At 39.2% G+C, this 23,159-nt stretch overlaps 1 protein-coding gene across 3 annotated transcripts in view; it reads left to right on the top strand.

The window, feature by feature from the left end:
- LOC122559618 (tubby-related protein 3-like) overlaps positions 1–21,794 on the top strand; it is a 136,178-nt gene extending 114,384 nt beyond the window's left edge. For all 3 annotated transcript variants that reach the window (XM_043709409.1, XM_043709410.1, XM_043709408.1), the window contains 6 exons: positions 5,971–6,168; positions 12,673–12,785; positions 15,428–15,542; positions 16,954–17,052; positions 18,192–18,363; positions 19,509–21,794. In XM_043709409.1, the coding sequence (XP_043565344.1) occupies positions 5,971–6,168; positions 12,673–12,785; positions 15,428–15,542; positions 16,954–17,052; positions 18,192–18,363; positions 19,509–19,642 (831 nt within the window). In that variant the 3' untranslated portion in view covers positions 19,643–21,794. The remainder of the gene's footprint in view (positions 1–5,970; positions 6,169–12,672; positions 12,786–15,427; positions 15,543–16,953; positions 17,053–18,191; positions 18,364–19,508) is intronic.
- Positions 21,795–23,159: the final 1,365 nt, after the last annotated feature.

Genomic DNA, 23,159 nt, shown 5'->3' on the forward strand with positions numbered 1-23,159 from the left:
GTCGTCATTAATGGAGATGGAGAGGTCCAGGAAGGGGAGGGAGGTGTCAGAGATGGTCCAGGTAAATTTAAGGTCAGGGTGGAATGTGTTGATGAAGTTGATGAATTGCTCACCCTCCTCGCGAGAGCACGAGGTGGCGCCAATGCAGTCATCAATGTCGCGGAGAAAGAGGTGGGGAGTGGTGCCGGTGTAACTACAGAAGATGGACTGTTTTATGTAGCCAACAAAGAGACAGGCATAGCTGGGGCCCATATGGGTTCCCATGGCTACCCCTTTGGTCTGGAGGAAATGGGAGAATTCGAAGGAGAAATAGTTAAGGGTGAGGAGCAGTTCGGCCAAACGAATGAGAGTGTTGGTGGAAGGGTACTGTTGGGGACGTCGGGAGAGGAAGAAACGGAGGGCTTGGAGGCCCTGGTCATGGCGGATGGTCTATAATTACCAGAGTTGTCTCTACTCCCCTTCTTGAACAGGGGAACCACATTTGCTATCCTCCAGTATTCCTGTAGACAATGTCAAAGGTTCGGCAATCTCCTCCCTGGCTTCCCAGAGGATCCTAAGATAAATCACATCCGGCCCAGGGGACTTATCTATTTTCACACACTGCAGGATTTCTAATACCTCTTCCTTGTGAACCTTAATCCCACCTAGTCTAGAAGCCTGTATCTCAGTATTCTCCTCGACAACATTGTTGTTTTCTAGAGTGAATACTGTCGAACAATATTCATTTAGTGCTTCTCCTATCTCCTCTGACTCCACACACAACTTCCCACTACTATCCTTGATTGACCCTAATCTTACTGTCGTCATTCTTTTATTCCTTAAATACCTATAGAAAGCCTTAGGGTTTACCCTGATCCTATACGCCAACAACTTCTCATGTCTCCTCCTCTTCTGAGCTCTCTCTTTAGGCCTTTCCTGTCTACCTTGTAACCCTCAAGTGCCCTAACTGAACCTTCACATCTCATCCTAATTTTTATCTCTTACGTTAGAAAAGAATCGACCTTAAAAAAAAAACCTGACAAAAAATTCAGAGACTCTATTTCCACCACTCTGGGACCTTTGAGAGGACGACAAAATTCTCATCACTGTCTTAAATGGAAATCCATTCTTGTCTCATGAACTTATATATCTTAATAAGAACAGATCTCAATTTTCTTTTCAATTAAACCTGTTTTTCTAATCAACCAGTTCAGAGATTTTATTACGTACTTCTGGAGTAGATGAGACTTGATCCCAGGTCTGGATTAGTGGTGCTGGAAAAGCACAGCAGTTCAGGCAGCATCCGAGGAGCAGTAAAATCGACGTTTTGGGCAAAAGCCCTTCATCAGGAATACAGGTAGAATGCCTGAAGGGTGGAGAGATCCCAGGTCTCCCTGTCCACAAGAGGGACCCTTAAGATCTGATCTTATTCTTCTAAGCTCCATTGGAGACATGTGCAGCCTGTGCAAACATTTCTCATAAAATGAGTCCCACCTATTCCATCAGGTTTATCAGAGAGTAAAGATAAAGATATACTGCAGTTCTGTAATGCATGCCATATAGGAAAGCTGACAGGGAAAACCACCTTTGATACCCATACCAATCTTTGAACAACCATTCAGAGTGTTAGTGGGATGTATAGCACTGATAGTGAAAACAAAAGCATGACACCAATATATCCTGGCAATTAAGGATATGACATCCTGATTCCCAGAAGCTATTCCTTTTAAGGACAATTCCAGCTAGGATAGTAGTGGAAACATTAATTCACTTCTTTACTCATTGAGATACAGGTAACTGAGATACAATCTGATCACAGTTCTAACCTTTTCTGATGTTTTTCAGGGGCTCATAGCAATTTGGATATAAACCAATTGAAATCACCTTCCTCTTATCCACAAATACAGGGAGCTTTGGAGGGAACCCATCAGATTCTCACAACTATGATTAAGGCATGCTGTCATGATTACCCACAAGATTAGGGCAACGAATAAGATTTCTTATTATTTCCTACCGGAGGTTCCCCAAATGACTGTATTGAGGGGGTTTAGTTCATTTGAATTGAATTGTGGTCCTGGAAATAGCAGCTCTATCGAAAACATTAAAGTTGGTCAGGGAAAATTTCTTGAATCAAAAAAATGAATCTCAATGTTGAGTTATGTGTCCATCTTTCTAGAAAGACTCTCAGGAGAACATAAGGTAATACAAGAGCATTTGAAAGTTTCACAAAGGAAATTGAAAATATGGGCAGATAAACATTCAGCAACTGGAAATTTCAAGTGGGAAATGAAATATTGGCATTGTTGCCTTTGCAAGATGAATCTCTGAAAGTGAAAATGAGTGAGCTGTACAGAGTAGTTAGGAGGGTTAGTAGGATGATTTATCTGGTAAATACTCATGGTCAAAGAAAGAAGAATCAGTTATGTCTTATAAATAAGTTGAAATGGTATCATTGTCGGGATGAAGCTAAGGTGGAACAAATGTATTAGTTGATAAGATTAGTGGAAGATTACAAACAATAACAGTGAAGTAGAAGCAGGGGTAGACAGTTCTCAAATTAAACCTGCGACAATTCAACTAACAGAAATACTATGACAGACGCTGTGTTTAAAAAAAAAAGGGCAATGGGAGGATCCTGTGAGACTATTTGCAAAGCAGAAGGTAATCTGTAGTGATAGGAGAAAGTGAGGACTGCAGATGCTGGAGATCAGAGCTGAAAATGTGTTGCTGGAAAAGCACAACAGGTCAGGCAGCATCCAAGGAGCAGGAGAATCGGCGTTTCAGGCATGAGCCCTTCTTCAGGAATCTGTAGTGATAACCTGGATGTAATGCATTAATTCAGCATGATGTGGACATAGGGAATCAGATGCAATGAAACAGCATCTTTATCAGCTGAACACAGGAAAACAAGCCCTGGTCGAAACAGAGATTCAATATATGCATGAAAACTGCTTGATAGACCCCAGTCAAAGCAGCTAAAGTTCACCGATCTTTTACATCAACTGGATGTCAGTTAGCTCAGTTGGCTGAATTGCTGGTTTGCATTGCTGAGTGATGGCAACAGTGCAGATTCAACTCCTGCACCAGCTGAGGGTACCATGAAGATCCCATCACAACTTCTCCCCTTGTCTTAAGTATTGTGATCCTCAGATTAACCTTATCACCAGTTTTGTCTCTCTAATGAGAGAGAGGACCTGTGATCCTCTTGGACTATGGGTACTCTACTTCATACCCAAATTCACAGTCGGAAGACTGCATTAATAGGGTTGGCAGTGTCTCATTCCTTTGTAATGTTGATTTCTTGAAGGGGTAGTGACAAGTGCCATTAACTTCAAAAGCTAAAGAAATATCCACTTTTATTATGCTAAATGTTGAGTGATGCTATTTAGAATGAAGAATGCCTCAACTACGCTCTAGAAGCTTATCAATTAAGTTGTTACTGAAATTTGTAACTGGGTGGTTTATTCAGATGATGAGCTATGTAGTAAGACATGGGAAGAGCATATGGACAATTACAAGATCAGTTTAAGTAATTACATTTGGCTGGCTTCATAATAAATTTAGCCAAAAACTGACCTTGTGAAAGCAAGAATAATTTATGTAGGATAAATTGTAAGACAAGTGTCGCCAATGACATCAAAAGCAGAGTCTCGAAGAGAATTCCCTGTTTTTAAAACAAAGTGAGAAGTCTTGAAATTTTTAGAAATGTGTGGATTTTACTTGCTCAATGCCTCCTAAAGAATTCTAGCAGCTTTGTCAGGCATGACTCACCTTGACGAAGCTGTGCTGACTCAGTTCAGTTTTACCGTGCACTTCTAAGTATTCCACAATCCCATTCTTAATAACAGACTCTAAACTCTTCCCAATGACAGGTCAAGCTAACTGGACTATAATTTCCTATCTTCTGCCTCCCTCTCTTCTTAAACAGCGGTGTTAGATTAGTCATTTTTCAGACCTTTGGGATTCTCCCTAACTCCAGTAACTCCTAAAAGATCACCACCAATGCCTCCACAATCTTGTCAACTATCTCCTTCAAAACATCTGGACGGCGATTCATTCATCTTCAGCTCATTCACTTTCCTCAGCATCTTTTCTTTAGTGAAGGCCACTACACTCACCTCTGACCCCAACTCTGTTGAAGTTCTGATGCAAAGTACCTATTCAATTCATCTGCCATTTTTTTGTTCTCCATTACTACTTCTCCAGTCTCCTTTTCCAGCAATCAAATATCTACTCTTGCCGCTCTTTTAACTTTTATATATTTATAAAAGAACTCTTGCAATCTTCCTTTTATTACTAGCTAGCTTAGCCTCATATTTCATCTTTTCTCCCCCCCCCCCCATTGCTTTTTTTAGTTATCCTCTGCAGTTTTTTAAAAGACGTCACAATCCTTTGGGTTCCCACCAATCTTCACCACATTGTATGCTGTTTTTGTTTTTACTGCTGTCCCTGACTTCTTTTGTCAGTCATGGTTACCGCGTCTTCCCTTTCGTATGTTTCCTGTTCCTTGGGATGAATTTCTGCTCTGGTACCCAAATTACCCCAGAACTCCTCTGTCTTCCCTGCTAGAATCCCCTTCTAATCAACTCTGGCCAGCTTCTCCCTCATGTCTTTGTAGTTACCTTTACTCACTTAAAAATGATTCCAGCTTCTCCCTCTCAAACTGCAGGGTGGATTCTATCATATTATGGTCACTGTTATTATGGTCACTGCCCCCTAGGGGTTCTTCACCCTAAGTTCTTGCATTAAGTCTCCCTTATTACACATCAGCAAATCCAGAATTGCCATTCCCTCGTGGGGTCTACCACAAGTTGCTCCAAAAAAACCATCTTGTAAGCATTCTACAAATTCCTTTTGTTTGGGGATCTGCCAGAAACCTGATTTTCCCAGTAAACCATATTGAAAGCCCAATGATTATTGTGATAGTGCTATGCTTACATGTCTTTTCTGTGTCCTGATTTTTTTCTGCCCCATATTTTGACTACTGCTAGGAGTCCTGTACACAAATCCTGTCAACTCTGCCTACACATTCCTCAACTACACCTACACAGATTCTACATCTTAAGACTCTAAACGACTTCTTGCTTTCAATTTAATTTAATTTCTTGTTAGCCTCTGAATCCCTTGCAGCCATCTCTCAACATTGTATCCACCGATTTCAATTTGTACTATAAGTTCAATTGCCTTGGTTTGTATACTGTATGTATTTAAGTACAACACCCTCCGGTGTCAATTGACCCATTCTCTGTTGTTAGATCCCTGACTCTTTCGTTACTCTTTGTCCTATTATTTGTTCTAGAAATTTTATTGGCCTATACTTGGCCCTTCACCCACCCCTTTTTAACTTTTTCCATAATTTTCCATTTGACCCCCTGCCCCCAAACCACTTCCACCGCTATTTATTTAATACAGTTTATTGCTGTTTGCACTGCGGTTTGTTCAAGCAATGTTACACAGATGAGCTGGAGTCAATTTGAATCATTTAACTGCCTTCCCAGTTTTTTTTTACTTTCATCCATTATGCTAAAGTTTTTTGTGTCAGTCTGTCTGATCCATGCTTTCTTAACCTGAGTCTAGAAGACATGTAGATTGGGCAATTTTGCATACTTTGATAGAATCCTTAACGTTTGTGAAGACTCTGGGAATAGGGGAGCTTGATTTCCAGTATGCTGCCTCAGTGAGCTGTGGTCATAGGGGTCATTTTGAAATGCATTTGGACAATTTGGTCTGAAAGATTTGGTGGATGTATTCTCACTTTGATATAAATGACATTGCAACTCAATCCTGTAGTAATGTCTCTCAGCAAAACCCGGACTTTCCACAGAATGGAAAAGGAATACAGAAAAGTATTTTAATATTCAAGTAATATGAAATACTTGCATAAATGTGATTCAAGAGAGAATTTCCCCAAGCAGCCATTTTGAGTTTCAGAAACTGTTTTTGTAGCATTAATACATTGATTATATTGAGTTCTTTGTTTCTAATTTGTAGGAACCAACTCTTGCTTCACTCCCTTCTTCTGGATCTGGCCTAAACCTAATTGAGATCGACAATTTGGAGGAATTTGCATTGAGGCCTGCCCCTCGTGGAATAACAATTAAATGCAGGATCACCCGGGATAAGAAGGGAATGGACCGTGGTCTTTACCCAACTTATTTCATGCATCTTGAGCGTGACGATGGAAAAAAGGTGAGGGAAATCTTGGTCATGGCTATAAAATTAGATTGAAAAACATGAAGAATAAATTCATAAGCATTATTGATGTTTCAAGTCAAACTTCAGCGTTGTCTATGAGGGAATCTGAATTATTTTTATAAAGAGCAGTTACATTGTCATCTCATGTTACTTGAATAGACATAAGCATTGAAATCTTAAATGATTGTGAAATAATGGAAAAGCTGGAGAAAAAAATTCATGGTATTAACAAAAGTATATTATATGCCTAAAAGCCAACATAGAGTCATTGAGATGTATAGCACGGAAACAGACTCTTAGGTCCAACTTGTCCATGCCAACCAGATATCCCCACCTAATCTAGTCCCACCTGGCAACACCTGGCACATATCCCTGCAAACCCTTCCTATTCAGATATCCATCCAGATGCCTTTTAAATGTTGCAATTGTACTATCCTCTACCACTTCCTCTGGCAGCTCATTCCAGACACGTACCACCCTTTGTGTGAAAAAGTTGCCCCTTTAATCTCTTTTATATTTTTCCCCTCGCACCCTAAACCTGTGCCCTCTATCCCCTACCCAGGGAAAAAGACTGTCTATTTACCCTATCCATGCCCTCATGATTTTATAAACCTCTATAACCCCTCAGCCTCCGGCGCCCCAGCCTATTCAATCTCTCCCTGTAGCTCAAATCCTCCAACCCTGGCAACATCCTTGGAAATCTTTACTGAACCCTTCCAAGTTTCACAACATCCTTCCGATTGGAAGGAGACCAGAATTGCATGCAATATTCCAACAGTGGCCTAACCAATGTCCTGTACCGCCGCAACATGACCTCCCAACTCCTATACTCAATACTCTGACCAATAAAGGAAAGCAGATGTGGATGTCCATAAGAATTTCCTGTGATGGGAGAGAAGGAAAATGTAATACATTCATAAACTCCAATGAACAGTGTGGTGTATTGGGTTAGAACATTTCATTTTTTGAGTTTAAATTCCAGTTGTGTGCTGGAATGAGTGATGCTGTGGAATTTTGTCAGTGCATTGGAGTTTAAGAGCTGGTAGAAATGGCGATATCGCACTATATAATATTAGAAAGGGAAATCAACATGAAGATTTCACTCCTACATAAGTACAGGAATTTCTTCTGTCACTGCAGCTTTGAGGCCTTGGTGTCACCACAGATATATCACACCGCTGCTTATTCACCATTTCAGAGCACATTTGTCACAGCTTTCTCACCTGAGGAGTTTGAACATTTGGCAATGACTCCAGGGTTTCTGCTCCTCCTCTTGCCAAGCTTATGCTGCACAAATGCAATGCACGCGGGTTCCAACATCCACTATATTGGTTTACTGGATGTGGTTGTCCATAAGAATTGCCACTCTCTCAATAAAGTGCACTATATATGCACATGCCAGAGATATGCAGCCTGAGTGAACTGCCTTGCAAATGGCTATGCAAACCCTCTGGATACTGTGCCATGAAGTACAGCCATTTTTCATGGCAGTTTCAGCTTTTCCTTGCTTGTTATAACTCCAAGGTCGTTTCATCAACCTGAAACTGAACATACCATGCCCTCCCACTTATCTCTCAGTGTGAATGACTATAACTGTCATTTCCTTGTTCAGCAGCTCAGATACATCTATATGATACTCACCAGATTGTAACCTGTTCACTACTCATGCACAGCTACCAACCAAAGTGAGACTTTGAGGGGATTAAATCAGTATACATCTTTGAGGTCTGTTCTTGCTCAGAGATGCAGGGTGGTCTCAGGCCCACTACTGCATGACACTCTGGGACAAAACTTGATTAGCACCCCATCCACTTCCTTCAACGTTCATTTCCTTCATCAGTGCTAACAATTTGTATCATCTGCAATAACTCACCAAGGTTCCTTTGATAGCACTTTCTAAAACCATGACCTCTACCACTTAGATGGTCAGAGCAGCAGATGCATAGCAGCCCACCACCTGCAAATTCCTACACAGCATCCTGACTTGAAAATATATCACTGTTCCTTCACAATTATTGGACCAAAATTCTGGCAGCGCCTTCCCAACAGCACTTTTGGTTTCTCTACATCACAAGGAATGCAGCAGTTCGGAAAGATAGCTCACTATCCCTCCTTCATAGAACTTAGAGAAAAGCAATAAATGCTGGCCAAGCCAGTGATGCCTTATGCAATGAATGATTTTTTAAAAATTCTTGTTCAAAATTTGGAAGAGAAATAAAATTAGTGAGAGTGTGATGTACTTTCCAAAGCATTTGTATGATTGCTGATTGTCTGGAGCTCTGTGTGATCGGAGGTATCCATCTGAACACTACGGTTTTGCTTACCAGATATTCTTCAATATCAATTCATCAAGCTACTTAGTCCTTTGGGGCTCCTTATCAATCTTGTTATCAGCGATGGTGCTCCTGCTATGCGTCCCAGCTTTGATACCATTCTATTGATGATCACTTTGTATGAGGTTTGCACCAGTACTTGCTCCTTCTTACGTATTGTGAGCTGAGTTATCCAGCAAGTGTTTAAATTTGCATTGCGATGCATCATACCTATGTGGCTTAACTGTGCTCCATGGTATCACAGGAATGCATCCAATATTCAGCTATTCATTACTGGCATTGCAAGGGTCAATCTAGCATCCAATGTCTTGCACAGAGAAGTTCTCAGTGGGTGGTGAGCAATGTGTGAGTAGACCATTCTCCAAATTAATACTCAATTACACCTAGTCTCGTTTGAGGCTGCAGGCATAGTAATAAGTACTTAACCCCCATTTCCAAAATGCGTCAGGTTATTAATACCTTTTCTACACTGTAGCCACCTGTTTGCCTTCTCTATCATCCCCATTCTTTATTTGGGGAAGCTCATCACCTTCCGTCTGAGAGAAAATGACTTCCCTCTGAGGCCATGCCATCTGGTGGACCTCCTTGAGGAGGCATCAGTGAAACTAAGTACCATCCTTGCTGCCTTCTGTCATTTCAAGTTGCCAGGATCACCTCTCACTTCCTTTGGAGTTGCTATCTAAAATTAATCCTAGCTGCCTTTTAAAGCAGTCTTAACAATGTCAATTTATGCTATGGCCTCCAGGAATCTGTGTTACATTCAGGGAACAGACTACTTCAAATTGTCACATTTGATTTGTATTCAGTGATGCCTAGGGACAAGGGTATGTTTATTGCATAATTTTCAATAGGTTATTCAAAACAATCTAGGTCACTGAAGAGTATTTCCAGGGTGCTAGTAGGTTGGAACAGGTGAAAAACACTGGCAGAAGCAAGCTCCATGTGGAAAAAAATGGATTAGCAACTAAACTACACCAAGTCAGTGCAACTAAGGACTCAGTGAGAAATCCAGAACAGTTGAATGCATTTGAGCTGTGAAAACTTGAGGAAAGGTTCTAGGAGTTAGTAGACAGTTAAATGCTAGATCAGGGCACTAGAAAAGTCCTGGGAGCTGTGAGGACTCAGAAGAATCTTTGCGCCACTAATATTTCAGCACATCTGTGGGGATGGTGAAGGAACCATAAACAATGTTTGCTTTGGACAACTGAGCCAGATTGAATGCTCAGGAATCAGCCCTAGGCTCAAGATTCAACCAAGAACAGAAATTGATGAAAAAACTCAGCAGGTCTGGCAACATCTGCACAGAGAAAGCAGAATTAATGTTTCGGGTCCAGTGGCACTACTACGTTTGTTTCTGATTTCCACCATCCCAAGTTCTTTTTTTGCCCAGTGTCCATATTCACTTGGTAAAGCTTGCTGCTTATGAGAAGCTGAAGTTGTGCTTATGAGTAAGTACTGGAGTGCAGTTTAGAAGAATCCATGGGAAGTATAATCCCAGGAAAAGAATGTGGACCACCAGAATGAGAGCAGTCATTGAAGCAGACCAAGACAGAGTAACTTTTGAGGGAGCTCAAGGCCAGGTTGACAAAAATGAAAGCCATCACTTGTGAAGTTTTAATGGTTAGATTCCATACAGTATGGAAACAGGCCCTTTGGCCCAACAAGTCCACACTGACCATCCAAGGAGTAACCCACCCAGACCCATTCCCCTCCCCTATATTTACCCCTGACTAATGCACCTATGGGCAATTTAGCATGGCCAATTCACATGACCAGCATATCTTTGGACTGTGGGAGGAAACCGGAGCACCAGGAGGAAACCCACGCAGACACTGGGAGAATTTGCAAACTCCACACAGACTTTGCTTGTCTGACTGTCACTGAATCTGAGGGATGGGAGGGGTGTGTCTGCTGAGAAATCTGGGATCGGTCTCGATCAAATTTACTGTTCGGTGTAGGGTGCTTGACCATCATTTGTCTCTTATTCATATTTGCTCTTGTTAGGTTTAGAATGTTAGAAAATAAGTCATATTTATCTTGGCGCTAAATTATTTCGATTGTCAACAAGATTTTTTTGTTGAATAAAGACACATGGCTGACTTGTTTCGAACACTGAACCAGATGCAGTCTAAAACCTACATAATTAGCCATGTCATCAATCTGGTTAAATTTAAACTTTGTTGGGACTAGTGGAGGAGTGGGACTGGAAAGAAATCCGTACATCTCACACCTTTGTTGTTACAGTCACCAGGTAGTTGCTTTAATTTGCGTCTACTGATTGTTCAACTCTCACAGTAGTCATTTGTTAATTAAATGGCTCTGACAATATTGCTGTCTCACTTTTGTCTTCAAGGTCATGCCACAAGTTTGGACTATGAGGCAAACCAGTGACATAGTTTTTCATTCAATCAAACCTAACTTATGTGGCTCTTGAAACTAAAATGTTAGTTTTTTGAGAGGAAAGTCAAAGTAACCTTTTTTCTTGGTAAACGAATTTAAAAAGATAACACAGGGAACGCACAATACTACATCCCTTTGTGTTCTAAATTGGATTTTTGTTGTGATTCGCATGAGACTTTGAAAACCAAATGAATCAATTTTAGCGAACAACCCCCAAATGAAGAAATTTATTGAACAAGATTTTGCTTCCTATAATTTGTCCTCAAAGACACATCAAAAGCAATGAAAATCCTGGTTGGAGTGAACTTCAGATGGAATACAAGATATGACTGATATCTCATGATTATCTCATTGTAGCCACTGGTTCCCAAACTGGAGGGTGCAAGCCCTGCTCAGCAAATCACTCACCGTTTTCAGCTCTCAGTCTGAGATTACACTAAATTTGAAGCTTTAAATTGGGGTCACCATGGACAACGTAGGCAATTTCAATTCCAGATCTACAGTTCAAGCAGTATTCCGGTTTCAGTTACACAGGGCTTCTAAGCTAGTTTCCAGTCCCTTTCTTCCAAGGGTTTAACTGATTCTGTGCATGCAGCAGCTTCTATATAAATAAATTCCATCTGTATAATTTGCCCTATGTAGCACACTTCCTTGCAGAAATCAATTCAATTCTCCTTTCCAGCTCTCTTGTTTCTGTTTTTTTCTTGACCTTGTCTGTGGCCTTCATTTTTTTCACATTGTTCCTGTTCCTGTTGCTTCCAGCTAAGAGCTAACAGGTCACATAAATATTTCTGATCATGCAAACATAGTTGATTCCTTTACAACTGATCCAATCTTTTAAAAGTTAGCAAATAACTTTTAATAATGATTACAGATTTGCCAAATATTTTAAAGTAGCTATCCATTTTCTTTATTGGTTCCAGGTCTACGGCTGTCACAGTTCAGCATTGAAATATGTTATTTTCTTTGTGTCTGATGCTCATGTTAATACTGTATTGTAATGTAGACATACAGTAGTGCCTCAACTTATGAACTTAATCCATTCCGGGACCCGGTTCGCGAACCAAAAAGTTCGCAAACTGAATCAATTTTTCCCATTGTTTGGATAGCGTAAGAATGCTTGGACGGCTGTTCACAGCGCACACGCCAAAGGCGAACTAAATGAGTTCACATGGGGCCCGAGAGCTTTTGTGTTCAACAAGCGTGTAGCAAAGCTGAACAATGAAACCACGTGGTCGCACACGGGCTTTTTGCGTTCGTATCTTCATTCATACCTTGAATTTCGTACGTACGTTGAAGCAAAATTTTACGTACAATCCTGTTCGTAAACCAGTTTGTACGTGAATGGGGTCGTTCGTATGTCGAGGCGCTACTGTAGTCCGTTATTGTTGTAAAATATGTTTTTTACTCATAAAGGTTTTTGAGGCTATATAGAAATTACCCAACAATTCTGACATGGGGAGAGCCTTACTCTGCTTCTGATTTGGGGCCACTTGAAGCTGATTTTGGGTGGGGGTGGAGAGATTATTTTCCAAACATTTATTTCCCTGGACACCTCATACATTTTCAGTGTATATTTAGGAAGCTTAACCCTAAAAGGTGTGTCTATTTTGCACGAATTCTTAACCTTGACGAATACATTGAATAATTCAAATCTTTGAGGCATTAATCTAATTCTTACTAGGTTGCTGTTATGAATGGAGGAACTGACTTTGTTTATGATAAAAGAGATGTCTTAAAAATTGCTTTGCTTTGTTTTACACAGCTCTTTTTATTAGCTGGAAGAAAAAGGAAAAAGAGCAAAACTTCCAATTATCTGATATCAGTTGATGCAACAGACTTGTCACGAGAAGCTGACAGCTACGTAGGGAAATTAAGGTTGTTATATTTTGATAAGATTGTAAATTAATAATTATGTTTTATACAAAGTCCTATACAAATGCTGAAGGATTTTATAAGTTACGGTCTTTGGTAAATGACCTGTGTGCTGTCATAATGAATGTTGCTGAGTTGTAAAAATATATTGTATCAATGTTATATTACCTTATGTATTTGGTGTATTTATTAGACATTGATGACTTAAATTCATTTGAAGTAGTTAGTTTGTTTAAATAATGCACATTGAGCATTTACTGAGCAAGTACTAATTCAGTTTTCAGCTTTCATTTTGGATAGATCTTTTCAGGGTGCTGGCAATGTATTTGTATGGTGTCCCTCTCCTTGAAAACTTGGCCAAATTGATGAGAAAGAAGTATGTTTGATAGTGAGTTTAAAACAATTTCTCAGTCCCCAAAAATTGAGAAAAAAGTCTCAGTTAATACTCTTAACCCAGGAATGGTGTGAGAATAGATAGCCTGAGAATTGGCAACATTCTACCGTTCTATGAAAGGTGTGCTCTTGGAGTTGGCTAGGTGGACATTCTCGGACTGGCATTAAGTGATGTTTAACTTGTATGTCACTTGTCCAATCTTGGAGAAGTATAAACAGGGGCTTACTTTTATCAAAATGGAAGTAATTGTTACTCATATTAGAATTGGCTAAGTGTCCAATTCCATAGCACCATTATCCTTCATTACTTCTTTAGTTAAGAGAAGGTACTCATTAGCACTATCATCCAAGAATGATTCCATTCCATAAGGTATAAGAGCAACGACACAGAAAACACATTATTCAAAAGAATATAATTTCTCTAGCAGATCTTTGGGGTTCTGTGGAAGCATCCTCAAGCATCTTTCGGTTTTCCTACAATGTATGCCTTGGTTTAGCAAATTCTGCTCTGCCTCATCTTGTTGCTATTAATGGATCTTGGTGTTCTGGTTTCAGACTTAAACATTAATAAAGTTCCTACAACAAAATCAGCCCCTTCCAAACCAAAACAACTCTCCAAATTCAAACAAGGTAAAGCAAGTAAAAGAAATATATACCCAAAAGAAAAGATTTGTATGGCTTCAGAGTGCCACTAATTTGGAGTTCCTAGTTTGAAATTTTCCTTCATTTTGCTATTTCTATATCATAATTTGACTGTGTATGGCATCAAGGAGGCCCAGCGAAGAAACCGGATCCAATGGGGATCAGGGGAAGACTCTCTGCTGGTTGTAGTCATTGCTGGTATAAGGTTGTGGTTGTTAGAGGGTAATCATCTGTGTCCCAGAACATCACTGCAGGAATTCCTCGGGGCAGTGTCCTGGGCCCAACCATCTTAAGGTGCTTCACTGAAGGCATTCTGTCAACCATAACATCAAGTGTGATGTCGGCTGATAATTGGATAATGTTTAGCACCATTTACAATTCCTCCGATATGAAACAGCCCATGTAAATGTACAGCATGATCCAAAAAATATCCAAGTTGAACTGGTAATTTACAAGTTACCTTTTTATCTCACACATGCCAGGCGATGACCATTTCAAATGAGAGAGAACATAATCACCTCTGCTTAACATGTAATTGCATTGCCATTGCCAAATCCTGAGTTTCAATATCCTCAACTTATGTCTGAAATGGAATTGGACCAGCTACATAAATGGTACCTAATGATTGGCTCCGGCCTGAAATGTCGATTTTCTTGCTGCTCGGATGCTGCCTGACCTGCTGTGCTTTTCCAGCAACACACTCTCAAATCTGATCTCCAGCATCTGCAGACCTCACTGTCTCCTACATAAATGATATGGCTGCCAATATCTGTCTCCCAAATGTCTGGTCCGGAATCTACAATGCAGAAGCCAGAAGTGTGATTGAATACCCTGCACTTAACTAGTTGATGTGTGCATCTCCAACAGTTCAGTACCAGCCAAGATAAAGCAGACTGTTTGATTAGCACCCCATCCACTATTTTCAACATTCATACATTCAACACAAGCGAACAGTTGCAGGAGTGTATTTATGTATAAGATGCATTACAGCAACTTGCTTAAGACTCTTTCAAAAGCATCTTCCAAACTTTGAACCTCTTATCCAGAAGGACAAGGACAGCAAATACATGGGAAAACCAGTTCCCAGTAAAGTTGCACATCATCCTGATTTGGAACTATATTGCTGTTCTTCCATTATCACTGACAAAATTCTAGACCTCCCTTTCTAGACCTACACTGCAAAAACTGCAGTGGTTCAGGATCTCCCCAGATTCTCAAGGGTAAGTAGAGATAAGCAATGCTGGCCTATCCAGCGATGTCAACATCTTGTGAATGAAGAAGCGAAAATATGTTGGACCGGTTGGGTCAAATGTCCTATATCTGCGCTGTAAATACTTTACCATTATTGACATGAAAACAGAGTCTATTCAAAGAGCTACAAATGAGCTACTCTCTATGATTCACAGTGATTTTGAATTGAACATTACAGAGCATTGCACAAGAGGCTGACAGTGCCACTGACGTATCATTTTAATTGTATAATTATTCATTTTTACTGGTGCTAATAAACAGACAAAATTTCCTATGTCTGCATTTAGAATATTTGTTCATTGTGCCTTTGTTGTGTATGATTGTTATTCATGTTGTGTTGCATTTTTATTTTCTATCAGGTCAAATTTAATGGGAACTAAGTTTACAATTTATGATAATGGAGTAAATCCTGCAAAAGCAGTTGGGCTGCTTGATGAAACGAATACCAGACAGGAGTTAGCTGCAATTTGTTATGTAAGTATTACACCATTGAAATATTTTACCATTCTAAAGTCTGTTTTATATCATTTGGATACCCTGTTAAATAATACTTGAAATCCTATGGATCTATTACTCAGTTGTGCTGTTATACTCTGAGCAATATTATCAGAATATATGTAATGGTTTTGCAGAGTATTCACTATTCCCTCTGTGATCTACGTAGAGAAGTGAAAATTAAATGGAAAAAATAATGAGGAAGAGTAGATGCAGGCTATTTTTCTGCTAAGTTATGCATGGTCAATGCAGCTTCATTTAAAAAAATCCAATGTACTAAAATAAAATTTTACACAGGATTGGTTGCATAGTTGCTCCCACGTCAGTTCCTTAATTTAAATCTGTAATGGTGGCAATAGAGTAACCAGATTGTCATAAAACCCATCTGATTCAAAAACAGCAATTCAATCTGCCATCCTTATCTAGTCTGATTTTTGATGAGGGTCTGGATTATCATACATCTTGTTAACTCTGAAGTGTCCTTGGAAATGGCCTAGCAAGCCTCCCATCTATACACAAAGTGACTCACCACTATCTCTTAAGGGCAGTTAGAGATGGGCAATAAATGCTGGTTCTGCCAGCAGTGTCCAAATCTTGTGAATGAAAAGTAGCGAGTGTGAGACTAGATGGTGTAACTGTTTAACTATGAAGTTTTCACCTCCTTCAGACCAGGTTCAAAGCATTATGAGCTGAGTGTAAGGATCTGAGATTAAATAAGTTTAAATTGCCTCAACATGCTTAAAAACCTATATTGTTTCAGTACAAAACTATTTGTAGCTTTGTATTAATTAACAATACACAAGATTGCTAGTAGATATTTCATTTTTAACCGCCCTCCCCTCCCTATCCACGTTGTGTGAACAGGGAATATTTTTTCAGTAATAAACATCCTTTGCCTTCAGCGCAAAATATAGGTAGAATTATTGTTGCTGTATATGTTCAGAGTGGAGAAATGGCTACATCTGTTTTTTTGTAAAAATCTCAAAAATAATATGCTGAATAATGCATATTCAGAGTTACATCAACTGTTCTGTGTAACAAGGGTACATTACCTATGGGTATTGACCCATTAATTATCTGCATGTGCCACCCTATTAGATTCGATGCTGCGACTCAAAGTATGCAATACTTCACATTCATTGTTATTCCTCCATACATAGTACTTTCATGTGTATCGCGTAGTATCTTTGGGCAGAAAGCTGCTGATTTTCATGACCGCACTTCAAAATCAAATCCTCCAAACATGCATTTTGTTTCCACGTTTATTTTTTATTTCAATTTTTATTACAGGAATCATTCCTCAATAGTATAAGGAACGGTTCAATGTTTGTGAATAATAAGATTACGAAATATTATTAACACAACAAGTTGCAATTTTAATTCATTCCAGGAGACCAATGTTCTTGGGTTTAAAGGACCACGGAAAATGACTGTTGTCATTCCAGGTATGAGCATGAATCATGAGCGAGTCCCCATCAGACCTCGCAATGTAAGTCCATTTTAAAAAGAGAGGTAGATCTTAATTTCATTAAAATCAGTTTTAATGAAACTGTACCAGTCAGGTTTCAAGGGACAGTGGGAAAGCTAATTAAATAGTATTGCAGCAAGAAAATATATTTAAAGTATTTGTCTGCAAATATATTCAAAATATGTGTAAGATAGAACCTAGGTGTACTATACTTGTCGAATTATTGCTTTGACTTGTTAGACTTAAATTTTAATCTAGACTGGATAAAAGTTTCTGCCAGGAGCAAAGATTCTTTGAAAGCGTAATGCAACATTATTTGAAATTAATACTGAGAGTGCTGGAGTTCTGACATTAAAAATAGAAAATTCTGTAAATGCTTAGATCAGTAGCATTTGGCAGAGAGAAACAAGGTTAATGTTTTAGATCAATAACTTGAATTCAGAAAGCATGGCGGAACCGTGTACTTTGGGTTGAATAAGTGACACCACGAAGTAGAGGGGCATAAGTTTAATTTCTCTGTGCAAACCATGTTTTGTCAGCCAGGTTAAACCAACATCGTGACCCCAATGGGGCAGGCTGACCATTGGTATAATGCTCATACCCTTTGATGACCGCCTATCGAATTAAAAGGTCTCATTAAATAGAAGAAAATTCAACTTCTGGTGTAATTTTTATACCAGAATAAAGGCAATTTGGATCCTTACGTTACGTCTCTTCTAAGATTAACAGTGACATCTTTCATACAGATCAGTTAATTGTGGCATTATGAATAGAAAAAGTGCAAATTTAAGACAAAATTTCACTAAACAAATGTTGAAACTTGGATCACTGAGTTTGCAAATTCATTGCATTCTCATCTTCCTACACAAACCTGCAGCTGCTCTGTAACTGGCTATATTTTATAAATCTAAATTTAGCAATTTAATAGTTTGCTCTTAACATCTGTAAGTATCTTCTGTGCACTTTCTTTACAAAAGCAGCAACTGAGATAACACAATTATGAAAACTCTAAATATGTGAATATCAATTCCACAACATGGGCAGTTCCTTTTTTGTGATTGCCTAATTCTCCAGTTCTGCTTTGTCTGATCTCAGTTCTCCGTGCTGAATATATTACAGTTTTCTGCAGTGATTGCTGTTGCTTTCCAACATTCCCACAGGAGCACGAAAGTTTACTGTTAATGTGGCAGAACAGAAACATGGAAAATCTAATTGAGCTGCATAACAAAGTGCCTGTTTGGAATGATGACACTCAGTCTTATGTGCTGAATTTCCATGGAAGAGTCACACAGGCATCTGTTAAGAATTTTCAGATAGTTCATGATAATGATCGTAAGTATCTAACCTGAAAAATCATGTTTGTTGATCCCGCTGTAATTGGAAGTTTATTTTGTGACATCTAAATGTGAAAAGATCCTTCATTATTAGCCTCAGTGCATGTATTGGGATAATTTCATCAGAACTTGCTTTGCTGCGCTTTCACAGTAGCATTTGTCTGTGAAACATATAAAAGGGGATAAATCCCCAGGACCTGATCAGATGTACCCTCGAACTCTGTGAGAAGCTAGGTAAGTGATTCCTGGGCCTCTTGCTGAGATATTTTATCATCGATAGTCACAGGTGAGGTGCCGGAAGACTGGAAGTTGGCTAACGTGGTGGCAATGTTTAAGAAGGGTGGTAAGGACAAGCCAGGAACTATAGACTTTTGAGTCTGACATCGGTGGTGGGCAAGTTGTTGGAGGGATTCCTGAGAAACAGGATGTACAGGTATTTGGAAAGGCAAGGACTGATTATAGATAGTCAACATAGCTTTGTGCGTGGGAAATCATGTCACACAAACTTGATTGAGTTTTTTGAAGAAGTAACAAGGAGGATTGATGAGTGGTAGATGTGATCTATATGGACTTCAGATTGGAGTGGTGCTGGAAAAGCACAGCAGGTCAGGCAGCGTCCGAGGAGCAGTAAAATCGGCGTTTCGGGCAAAAGGGCAAAGATTTAAAAGGCATCTAAGAGGCAACGTTTCACACAGAATAATGTGTGTATGGAATGAGCTGCCAGAGGAAGTAGTGGAGGCTGGTACAATTACACTATTTAAAAGGCATCTGGATGGGTATATGAATATGAAGCGTTTGGAGGGATATGGGTCAAGTGCTGGCAAGTGGGACTAGATTAATTTAAGATATCTGGTCGGCATGGACGAGTTGGACCAAAGCATCTATTTCAGTGGTGTACATCTCTATGACTCTATATAATATTGCATCCAAGTTTATTCAGCTTAGCTCACAAGCTATTAAACTGATCCTGGGGTAGTTTGCACATGACCAACAGCTACCTTGGAAATTTGTCAGTGGATGTTTTTGCTGAAGTTGACTTGTTTCGTACTTCTGTTAAAGCTAGTACACAGAAAATTGTAATAGGAAATATGTTAAAGGCAGTTTTCTCACTAACAAAAACGTTTTTCTTGCTTTCCTTACCAGCTGATTACATTGTGATGCAGTTTGGACGAGTGGCAGAAGATGTTTTCACAATGGACTACAATTACCCAATGTGTGCATTGCAAGCCTTTGCAATTGGATTGTCCAGTTTTGACAGTAAATTGGCATGTGAATGAGGACAGTAGTGGGTGCAGGCCTCCACTTTTTAGGAAGCTGAAAACTAAAGGACATATTTATTGTATTGTGCTGGTTTTGATGTAATCATGCAAACCGATCTACCGTGAAATTGATTTCAATCAAAAATGGAAACAAAAGAAAAGAAATAAAAATTCTGCAAATGTCAGAAATAGATTCCCAAGTGGCTTAGCAATCATGGCACACTAATCATGCTGATAATGGACCATATTTTACATTGTTGTACTTGAGTACAATATTCTGCCAAATGCAGTAGGCAGCAAGTGATCACTGTTCACATTTGCCCATAGACATAAAAGAGGAGCTATCTAAATCTAGGATGCAAATTAACTAATAGGTGGAATAAGAAGAGCTGCCTTTTTTCATTATGTCAAAAATGAATGGCTGACATAATCTTAAATTTGATGATTATTGTAATCGGCATGTTGTATTTTATCTCTTTTTTTTCTTCCCTTTCCCTTCTTTTTGAGGGCACTGACTTATGCTAGGGTATGGTTGCAAACATTAGAGTGCCACATTCAACTGACCATTTTTTATGTTGCACTTTGGTCCTTTAGTAAATATTCATAAAAAGCACTTCTATCAATGGTACCGAATGATCAGGTTGAGGAGTTACAGCTGACAGTAACTATGGCCTCCTCGCTGATTATTAGCTGAGTACAGCTACACTAGCAGAGTCCAGTGTTTTCTTTCTGTTTGCACCTCAGAGCGCCTTTGGATTTTTTCCACATTAAATGCACTATATCAATGCAACTTGTAGTCGAAATGAAGGCTGTGATGCAATAGGAAGTGTATTTTCTCACAGACTCAGAACTGGCTATGCAGAACATGATTGTTTGGATGGATTTCGACTTTGGAATTTCAAATAGAGGCCATATTAGATAAAACTGAGAAGTTTCAAGAGCCATAACTTCATGAAAGATCATTAGTGAATTAATTTTTTAAACATTTAGATAGGAGGAAAACAGGTGATCCTAAATATAATTTCTGCACTCGTTTTTATAATTACTTGCTTCTTTATTGTTTTATCCTTCAAAACTGCTGGTCAGAGGAAATCAAGAGGGAGAAATTTTGTGTGAAGGCATGAATTTCTTCTACAGAGCCACTTTGCACTATGAACAGTATGAGGCACACTCTGTTATCATAATAGAGCTTTGTGCATAAAATATCTGCTCCTTACTTGCCTCTGAGCAGCAGTTATCAACAGACAGCAAAGAAAAATTTAGGTATAGTTCCATTAAAAAGTATGTCAGTTGACATTCATCCATCACATCAACTGGAAAAAATAATACCAATTCAAATCATGTAATTAAATCCTGGCGCCTGCTGTGCTTTATTGTCTGTTTTGTTACCTTCCACCAGCTTTAAAATATAATTGCTTGAGATAAACCCAAAGGAGTATATTTCAAGGACAGAACATATCTTAATACTGTAATTATGTGACATTAATGAACTGCCACTCTATTCTGCTTGTATTTCATGAGTCCCTTAAAGTATTCTGGCCTTGAAATACACACCTGCCTGTTTTCCATCTGTGATAAACTCCAGCCTAGTGTTCATGTGATAACATTTCAGCTTGTGTATTGTCTTTTGTTGCATGGTTCTGCCCATGTTGAGTGTTCCTATGATTTGCTACAACCCATATATTTTCGTATATGATAAGCTCTAATCCATGTCTTTCTGATATAATCATCTTCAGCCAATGTTAAGTTGTTGCTCTAATACATTCCAGCTGATATTCTTCCTGACATCCTTTAGCCTGTGTCATCACTGTATATTCTTAATTTATATAATTTTGGGTTTTGTGATAATTAAAACAAATGCAGTTCTCTGCATCTGATATATGCAGGCTTTCTTTTTCTTTTGAGTCCTGGTCATTTCTTTAAATACTTAAGCCTGATGCTTGGCCAAATAATAGCTGTAGCAAATTATCTAAAGTTATTTTTCCACAATGCTGGATAATTTTTATTGTCTTTATGATATCTACGTCACACCCAACTTGCACATCTCAATATGCCAACTGTCTTGGTAGTTTACAGTGCTTTGTATCTGTATCATAAAAGAAGCCATGTTATGATGTTCTGATGTATGCAGACGATGGAAAATGTGGTTGATAAAGTAAGTAAAACTTAATCATAACGTGTGTGTTTTTATTGTGAATTAGAAGAACAATTTATTTTGCACTTATTGTGAAGTCAACACTTTTTCATTTACAGTTGCAATTATTGTAATTTAATCTTGTTAATATGGTCACTACTTCCATAGTTAAAATGGAATAATATTTTAATGCATTAACAAAGTTCCATCCATACGCACATTGCTTTTACATTTGACTTAGTTTTTAAAAAATCAGTTGTACAGTGTACAGAAAGGAGAAAACATGCATATTCATATAAGGTTAAAATTTGGCACATTCTATAATGGAAGGGTAGTCCTGTCAGTATACCTAACTAAAGAAGCTGTGCTGAGGTACTTTTGCATTCAAGTCAGCACTGTAATTGACAACATATAAACTTTTCACTATGTCTATTGACTATATGTGATAATAAAGGCTATTCTATATTCTCTTCTATTCCACTTGTTGGACAGAAACTAGACAAAATTAATCCTGACACAAAAATGTCTGTGGTTACCGAGTGACTCCAATTTGCTGCTTTTTCCTCTCACCCTCTATCTTGGACACCAGTCACCAATGTCTTTGTGTAGTCTGTGAGCAGTGACCACACATAGCCTCCACCCATGGATGTCAGCCTCTAACATTCAACCTCCAGGCACCCTCATGACATATTTCTAATTCATTTGCAAAACATTCTGAACTTCAATGCTGCAATTTGCAATGCACCAGCACTTTTCATTTGAATGCTGCTGCAAGGACAGTGTACAGGGTCAGGCATCTGCCTCCTTGGATACTCGACCTCTCTGCCTTAGAGTCATAGAGATGTACAGCATGGAAACAGACCCTTCGGTCCAACCCGTCCATGCCGACCAGATATCCCAACACAATCTAGTCCCATCGGCTAGCACCCGGCCCATATCCCTCCAAACCCTTCCTATTCATATACCCATCCAAATGCCTCTTAAATGTTGCAATTGTACTGGCCTTCACCACATACTCTGGCAGCTCATGCCATACACGTACCACCCTCTGCGTTAAAAAGTTGCCCCTTAGGTCTCTTTTATATCTTTCCCCTCTCACCCTAAACCTATGCCCTCTAGTTCTGGACTCCCCGACCCCAGGGAAAAGACTTTGCCTATTTATCCTATCCATGCCCCTCATAATTTTGTAAACCTCTATAAGGTCACCCCTCAGCCTCTGACATTCCAGAGAAAACAGCCCCAGCCTATTCAGCCTCTCCCTGTAGCTCAGATCCTCCAACCCTGGCAACATCCTTGTAAATTTTTTCTGAACCCTTTCAAGTTTCACAATATCTTTCCAATAGGAAGGAGACCAGAATTGCACGCAATATTCCAACAGTGGCCTAACCAATGTCCTGTACA

This window comes from Chiloscyllium plagiosum, chromosome 19 (assembly GCF_004010195.1).
Source record: "Chiloscyllium plagiosum isolate BGI_BamShark_2017 chromosome 19, ASM401019v2, whole genome shotgun sequence".
Classification (NCBI taxonomy): domain Eukaryota; kingdom Metazoa; phylum Chordata; class Chondrichthyes; order Orectolobiformes; family Hemiscylliidae; genus Chiloscyllium; species Chiloscyllium plagiosum.